This window comes from Urtica dioica, chromosome 4 (assembly GCF_054948205.1).
Source record: "Urtica dioica subsp. dioica isolate 48M chromosome 4, U.dioica_male_clone48M_v1_H2, whole genome shotgun sequence".
NCBI lineage: Eukaryota > Viridiplantae > Streptophyta > Magnoliopsida > Rosales > Urticaceae > Urtica > Urtica dioica.
In genome coordinates this window covers 10,148,192-10,157,272 of record NC_142759.1, presented here as the reverse complement: position 1 = coordinate 10,157,272, position 9,081 = coordinate 10,148,192, and the positions used below count along the sequence as shown (strand labels likewise).

At 35.2% G+C, this 9,081-nt stretch overlaps 1 protein-coding gene across 2 annotated transcripts; it reads left to right on the top strand.

The window, feature by feature from the left end:
• Positions 1-1,866: 1,866 nt before the first annotated feature.
• LOC149400271 (transcription factor bHLH14-like) lies at positions 1,867-3,354 on the top strand. 2 transcript variants are annotated; one of them, XM_089612463.1, is made up of 2 exons: positions 1,867-2,512; positions 2,582-3,354. In XM_089612463.1, exons 1-2 carry the CDS (start codon positions 1,867-1,869, stop codon positions 3,352-3,354), a joined length of 1,419 nt encoding a protein of 472 aa, XP_089468589.1. The 2 variants fall into 2 exon arrangements, with proteins under 2 accessions (XP_089468589.1, XP_089468588.1); XM_089612462.1 differs by having other exon boundaries at positions 1,867-3,354.
• Positions 3,355-9,081: the final 5,727 nt, after the last annotated feature.

The window sequence follows — 9,081 nt, the reverse complement described above, 5'->3', positions numbered from 1 at the left end:
TTAATTAGCTGTACTTAAAAATAAGGTTCCATTAGATATATAATCACATTTACAGTTTGACATTGCTAAATATATCCAACGTTTATAGCCACTTTCATATATTTACAGATGTAAATCTTAGGTAAATAGTCACTTTCATGTATTAAGTCACATCATTTTTATGGCTATTTATATAAGATCTATAAACCGTTGACTATATACCAATCACAAATGTTTCAGTCGACTAATTACTTAATTTTTTTGTTAAAATAACCCCTTGCTTCTAATTCAGAAGGCCTATTGAATAACATGCTAATATATATGGTAGAATTATGTAATTAAGATAGTTATATGAAAAAAATTATGCACACTGGCAACTTTACATGATGTATATTTATGGTAACATAATTAATGATGGATCTTAAAACTGTTTTGGTGTTAAAAACAAGAAAAATTACACGGATTAAAGCACTTAAAACGTTATTAATACAATTTAATCAACATTTCATTTAAGTTTCAAATGTAATTACAAATGATGATGTAATTTTATTAGTTATTTAACAAATTACTACATTAACTTTTATTAAAATCGGCTGAAAACATGTAGCCAACGTTTTGACCGCAGCCAAATAATGCAGCTTTAATACACGTTAACTTGATTTATTTCATAATATATTTTTTTTTTTCAGTTTTTGTAGTCCAATTAGTTGCGATATCAAGTTTTTTTTTAGTTAATTTCCGTTTATTTTACACGCGATAAATTTTGGCTGAAACGTTGACTATTGGTTGATTTCTATAATTTATGTTAAATAAGGGTATTCGGTATTTTATAACCGTTTATTTATGTAAATGACTAGATCACAAAATTTACCAAACGTTGACTGCATCATTAAAACCATGTTTTAAATTGGTTACGTTACTAGATTCCCCTAAAAACAAGCGCACTTTGTTTAAAAAAAACGCACAATAAAATATGAATCCAATTTTTTTTTTTTTGTATCTCTTTTTGTGTCCCTCGAATTAAAATAAATGAATTTAATCATATTAATTAATTTTAAATAAAAATAAATTAGTAATTAAATAAAATAATTACATGACTTATTTAGATTGAAAAGACACCCAAAGAAATATCACACAAAGGACCGAGAGAGAGAAAGTAATAACATTCCAAACATCAAATTATATTAGCACCCTATACGCTGAATCCATATATCCGTATTATAACAAAAGAAAAAAAAATGTCATTTTGGTAGCTATACTAGTTTAATTTCTTTCACTTTCGACAACTGTGTGCCGTTACATCAAAATCAGTACAATTGGCTGCACTATTGTTGTGAAGTAACTCACATCTCAAACAATAATTTGTCGGTTCATAAAAAAAAAAAAATTATTTGTGGTAACATAAAATATAATTTGGTAATTTTCATAAGCAGACAAAAAACGGCTGATTAAAAAATAAGGTAGATATTATTTGCGGTACGATTGCTATAAATAATCATAAATGCAGAACAAACTCACACAAGTGTGTAATTGAGACCTCTCACATTGAAATCACGTGCCGATTGCAAAAACAACACAGGATGAGACCCTGCTATTAGAATTTAGAGCACCCATCTCTCTCCCTTTGCTCGGGCATATATAAATACCACACTCAATTGCTCTAAATACACACACTCTAAAATCACAAAAGGCTTGTCTGTCCAAAAAAAAAAACGGCCTTAACTCCTTGTAGTGACAGTCATTTATAAAAGGTGGTCCAATATATATATATATATATATATATCTATATATATATATATATACATACACACCCTTTAAAGTGATCACTGAGAGGTGAAATAATACACAACCAACCAAACAGAAAGAAAGAGGAGATTGAGGAAAATCATGGAAGAGCTATTGATGATCTCACCCACGTCATCCTCTTCTCTGCTAACAAGCTTGTCCCCTGACCAACCCACACCGATCACTCTCCAACAGCGGCTACAGTTTTTCGTCCAAAGCCAGCCTCAGCGCTGGGCTTACGTCATTTTCTGGCAGGCTTCCGCGGACGAGACTGGACGGCTGTTCCTCGACTGGGCCGCCGGCCATTTTCAAGGCCCAACGGACTCGTTACCTCATCTGGACAACATCACCGCCACCACCGACACGGCCGTGCAAGCAGAGCGCAGGAAGATCATGACGGGGATCAAATTCCTCGTCGCCGACGACCCCGGAAACTTCATCATCAAAGACGGAGAAATCACCGATGCCGAGTGGTTCTACGTCACTTCGCTGGCCCGCTCTTTCGCAGCCGGGGAAGGCGTCCCGGGCAAAGCGTTGAGCTCGGGTTTTCCGGTGTGGCTGACTGGGGTCCGCGAGCTCGAGCTTTGCGAGTGCAAGAGGACGATGGAAGCGCGGATGCACGGGATCAAAACCCTAGTCTTCGTCCCGACCCCGACCGGGGTCCTCGAGCTCGGATCTTGCGAGACGATAATGGAAAACTGGGGTTTGATCGGCCAGGCCCGATCCTTGTTCGGGCCCGACATCATGCTGCAGCTGACAGATTACAACTGCCAGCAGCAGCAGCAATATAAAACGAATCGGAACGACGCAGAGCAGTCAGTTGAGTTCATGAATAGGAACATATCCTTTGCGGACATCGGTATCATAGCCGGTGTCCAAGAGCTTGAGAGTGATTCTCCGGAATATTCACGCAAAGAGGATAATTTGTCGACGAAGAAAAGGCGGAGAAGCAATCAAGATAACGCCGGATCCGTCCCGTTGTGGGCCCCGGAATCCGGCGGCGAGAGGAAACCGGCGGCCAGGAAACGCGGCCGGCGACCGGGGATGGGGCGCGGGACGCCGGTGAACCACGTGGAAGCGGAGCGGCAACGGCGCGAGAAGCTCAACCACCGATTCTACGCCCTCCGGGCCGTGGTCCCGAACGTTTCGAGGATGGACAAGGCCTCGCTGCTCTCCGACGCAGTCTCGTACATCAACAGCCTAAAGAACACGGTCTGCGAGCTCGAGTCCCAGCTACTGCGGGCCGGCGATAGGGATCGTGGCGACGGGGTCGCCGGGGCTGAGAACACGAAGCTCGATGCCGAGGCTGCCGAACCGAACCGGAGCGGTAAATTGATGTCATCGGCGCTAGAGATTGACGTCAAGATCGTGGGTACGAACGCGATGATTAGGGTTCACTCGGAGAACGTGAATTACCCGGCGGCGAGGCTTATGGGAGCACTGAGAGAGCTCGAGGTTCAAGTTCACCATGCGAGCCTTCTGAGCATCAACAAGATGATGCTTCAGGACATTGTCATCAACGTTCCCGAAGGAGTGTTCAAGACCGAAGACGGTCTCAAGTCTTCGCTTATGAAGCGGTTTGAGCAGTAAGAAGCTTTCTGGGTGATATATATATATATATATATATATATATATATATATATATATATACATATATATATACGTATATCGTTATATCAACTTAATTGTGCTTTTTTGCGTTGTTTATATCATTTATTGATTCGATTATTAATAGTGGAATCAGATTATTTTATTATTTTGTGAAATGTAAGCAAGTAGCTAGTAGAGAAGATGCACTATAGTGTGAAGTTGTCTTGTTCTTTTATTTTATTTGATTATTATTTTATGTATGTGTGTATTCAATAAGTTGTTGGACATTCCATTCACTCCTGTTGTTCATATTTTCCTAAGTTGTGAACCCTACCATGCCACGGCACTAAATCTTTATATCTATCTATCTATCTATATATATATATATATAAGTAGAAGATGAGAGTAGATTATGTTGGAAATTGAGCTAAATAATTAGGTGTTTAATTATTAAAAGCTTAATTTAATTTGTTCACTAAAAGACGAAATAGTGTGTTATTGATTAAAAGAATGTGTTTGTGTGTGTGAAAGAGTCTCACATGGAACAAACACTAAGGTGTAGAGCACTTTATATATGTTGTACTCAATTACCATGAGTAAACAATTGGATGAGGGGAGAGTGTGCCATGTAGATGTGAGGTGGAGGTGAGGTGGTGGACCTATGCTTCATTTCACGTTCACACCCGCACATTCGGCTCGGGCTCGAGCATAGAGGCTTTGTAGGCGCACTTCGGTTAATTTTGGTTACCGTTCGAATAGACAGTCGCGTCGCTTCAAAACGAACAGTCGTTGGCCAACGGTCATGTCGTTTGCGGCTGTAACTGTCGTTCGAACGAAACAGTGCGTCTGTTCGTCGAACCTCTTCACGAACGGGTACAATTGCTTATATAATCCGACTTCGGATTCAGAAATCAACACAGGTTTTCGAACCTACTTTCTCTATTCCTGAAACACTAATCCAGAAACATCGTTCTTGCTTATATATTCAGATTTTCACTCTGTCTTGGTGCAATCCGAATTAGGCTTGTCGTATCCTGCGGTATTCTGGTACAGAACCTTAAGACATTTTGGGTACTCGAAATACTATAAGGAAAGCGTTCTCATGCGTGATTGAAGCCTCGACATCTTCAATTTCGAAGAACTCTCCAACAGATTAAGAACGAGTCATTTCCAAAGACTTAACCGCTCCAATCACTGCGTCAGAACAAAATTATATTAGAAACAGCATTTTTCTGAGATTTTAAGAATAAATTTGAAGTTTACTCAAAATAACTTATAGTACTGTTTTATAGTTTTTTGTTAGGCTACTGATAAGGATATATTATCACTTCATTAAACTTCGGTTAGCGATTTTCATGGTCGAGGATAGATTATATGTACGGGTGATAAATAACGATGACCAATAGCGATTTCTTCTACAGCAGATCGATACCATACAGATCATATGTTTTTTGCTACAAAAAACTAGACAAATATTAAGAATTCTAATGTGCTTTTTTTTTTTTTTTTTTTTTTTTTTGTGTCACGTAAAGAAGATAGGGTAAAAATAAAATGTCAAAGTGTACTTTTATGACCAAGTTTTGAGAGTATCTTTTTTTTTCTCCATCTTTACAACAAAATAAGAAATTTGAAGTAGAAAATGATCTGATTATTTCGTATATATGATGCAGAGAACTTTAAATATATATATACATATATATATATATATATATATCATATATCCCAGTGTAGTTCTTATTCCAATTCTTAAATTATCATCATATATACCACTCGATTACATTTAATTCAGTACCCACTCGTCTTTCCCTGTAACGGTGCTGTCAATTACCACTCATCGACGTTCCAGTATGTTCTTCTATCGTCTTTTTAATTACATGTATACCTTCCATATCACCTATCACATTCTAATAACTGTTTATAAAATGCCTAAAATAAATATCGAATGCGACTTCTTATTCAATCTTGCCTTTTTTTATCTTTCTAGTTTATTTATTTTTCATTGTCGCACACAGTTAAGAAAGCGACAGCGTCACGTTATATAATTGATAAACATACCTAACTGCGATTCACACATATATATATATATAACTATTGTCGTTTTTTTTTTTTTTTTTTTGGTTGTTGGTGACAATTTCTAATATGTTGTTTATTAATGATCCTCTTAAAATATACCATATTTATGACAATTAATGTCTGGATTCTTATTTTGATCAAATGTCTGGATTCTTATCGCAAGTAAGAATAATTATGAATTAATAATTAATTACCGGCTATGGGTTGGGAAAATGGCTATTGGATCATCACACTCATGCATTTATTATCCTAAACTAGATATTCAAGGAGGGACATGTCAAACAGGAAGGGAGCAAGGAACGTATTTGTAAAATATTTTGTATGACTTAATTGCACGGTGAAATTCCAAAAATATTTCATTTCTACAAATGAACTAAGAAAAACCATTCTTTAGAATATGCAAGATTTAAATTCAAGTTATCGCTCTTGGATTTTGATAGTGTACTACTCTTGAATGATGGCTTTGGATGTGATGTACATCTAGGTCTTCAAGTCCCTCTAACTCTTGGTGAAGACTGAGCTAACCACAAATTGATGAACTTTGGTGAAGACCAAAGCAATCAACGAGTGAGTTGTCTGTACTCCAAAATACACAGAAAGTTTAGGCTCGAGTAAACACCGAAATACAAAGACGCTTCTAATCAAATTTTCAGACCATAACACCACTTAGAAAGTTTTGGCCTTGCTTTGGAAAAATAATGATATTGACGAGATGTCCCATATTGTATGAGTGTCGAAAATGGAAATTATCTCAACCACTTTTATATATTTGAATCAAAATTTAATATGTTAGCAAGGTGTCCATTGATCCTACATAATAGGATGTGATTTTCAACCCTCTTGGCCGAGCCACTTCATCCACGTCTTCCTCATTTTCGGTCATGACTCCTCAAATTAAGTGGTGACTTAATCTAAAGGTGAAAACAAATTTTTCATGACAATTCACAATTAATTAATTAGAAAATGATATATGTTAAACTAAAGACTAAATTATTGATTTATATTTAGCGTACTCAGCCACTTAACCAATTAAGTGGACTTGGGCGACTTCACGTATCCATTTGAGAATGTTTAGGGTCCAAATCTTAATTAAGTTGACTTAACTTTTGGACACTAACATGACTGTAAGTTTTAAACAAGTTTGAGCTTATTTATGAATGGCATTGTTCAAGAAAATCCTTGCCTTTTATTTGGAATGGAGACCTCATTGACGTACATTAACAAAGCTTAAGAGAATCACACAAAAGTTAAAAAACTTTTATGGAGCTCAAATTATTGAAATCACTCGACTTCACTAAATGATTGATACCGAGTCTTCAGATTCACATGCGTGCTATTTTCTACTCGATTAATACCTCTATTAATACATTAATTCATGTATTACGATTCGGTGTTATTCTTCGTGAATATCATTGACTAGTTAAGAAAAGACCGTTTTACCCTTTCAGTCACTTTTCTCTCAACTCGTTTACTGCTTTTGAATAAATAAAAAAAGAAATCTCTATAGTGAGATTCACTCAATGTGTCACAGTACTTTAATAAATTGTATTTCAACAATCTTATATACAAATTTCATATTTGTCGAGTATAATAAGACTAAGTTATATCACCAACCGCCGACTCGCAATTCCTAAGCATAAGACTTTTCTCATTCACAAACTACTTTTCTCATCACAAATTCTACATTAATATGAGAAGTCACGAGAAACATTAAGAAACTAAATGAAACGAGTCACGAGAATTTGTGTGACTTTAGGATTAAGGTAATTACAAATATACTTATTTATTGTGACTTTAAGAAACTACAAATGAATATGTAAGAAATTAAATGAATGTATTTATTTTCCAAATCTACTAATTCATAGAAGTTTTGAGTCTCGATTCCAACAAAAACCAATATAGGATATCGTTAATTGAATAGTGCTTTTGGTCACATACATCGACTTAGCTCTAAATCATTCACTTGCTATGGGTCTTCTTTGATAAGTTAGTAAGAGCATTTTTAATCTCTTTACGCACCGTACAAATTAACAGAGATTTGAATTTAGTGTGCATTTGCGTTTGATCATCGAACGATCTTCGAAAGAGGATCGTGTCGAAGAGAGGGAGCTTTTTGATCATCTAAAGGGGGCTTAGATTGAATCATGCTTGAAAAAGTCAACGAGTTTGAGTTATAGTATCTCTATTAATCGTTTAATCATTTTAAGTCAAAGAAGAAGGTGAGGATAGGTAGAGAGCAAGAGGTGAGGATGATGGAAATAGAATGGAAATAGAGAGCAAGAGGTGACAGAAGAAGGGGATAGAGGAGCTTCAGAAGAAAAACTAAATAAAGAAATCGGATATGAAAACCATTATAAAGAAAGTACTGCCACCGATTCCCTTCATACTTTGAATCATAAAATGAAGCCGATATACAGTCAATTTTGCGAGGTCAAGTTGAGGTTTTGGGCCTTATTTCATTTTGATAAACTTAATTTTTTTGTTTTTCTTCACATAAAGGGACTGTTTGTTTTATCCCATGGTTAAATGGAGATATACGACATTCGACTGATTTTTTTTTTAACTTACAGTACTCAAGATTTTCATAAATTTGTATGAAAATAATACACATAAATTCATACATATTTATTGCCACATGTATTTTATAAGTAAAATTTGCAAAATATACATATGCCAAAAGAAAAATAAACGCCTATAGCTTATCATATATTTTTTAAAATAAAAAAAATTGAAAGATATAATAAGTATATAACAATATATATATATATATATTATATTTTTAATTAATATATTATATAACATGTTTTCAGTACAATTTTCGATTGGCTATGTAAAGCGTATTTTTTTTTGTCGGCAAATCCTTTTTTGTTTTTCACAAATTTTGCCCGCATGCAGTTCTCCATTGACAGGTCAATTTTATTTAAATCGACTCGAAACGACATAGAGAAAGTATTTGAAACCTTAATTTTAACTAATATCACGTAACTAGACTAACAACAGAAAGCATGACACACAAAATAGACGAAACAAATCTTATGAACAGTATCGCGGACAGTAAGAACCCATACAAATTTCTTGTATTTATGTAGATATACGATGATTGCAAATAAGATGACACTGGAATGGGACGTATATATTGGGCACTATAATTTTTGTATATGTCATGTGAGGGATTGAACAGGGTGTGGTAGATGAGGATTGTAACTAGACATATATATATATATATATATATTGGGACCCTTAAACATAATATATGATAGATACTAAAGAGTAAAGAGTGGCTAATAATTATACCTAAAACATGTTTAGATAATGCCTTTTTCCATTGCAATATCATGACGCCAGAAAGAGAGAGAATTGAGAATGATATGTGCATGTTCTTGCTAAACCGAGTTATACAGTGACGTCGATTCTGCCTGTGGTGTCAATATTGCTAGATGTTAAGTGGATCTGTTAACTTTAGCATAATTTTTTATTAAAAAAAAAAAATAGAATTTTGTGGGGTTTTAAATCAAGCGTGTCTTGATTTAATTAAATCGTACGTATTGAAGTTGTTGTCATAGTAAAGAATATGGATATGCTTCACTTTCCGGCCGGGGAAACAAAATTTATAATTGAGGTAGACCTATGCAAATAAATGCTTATTAGATTTCT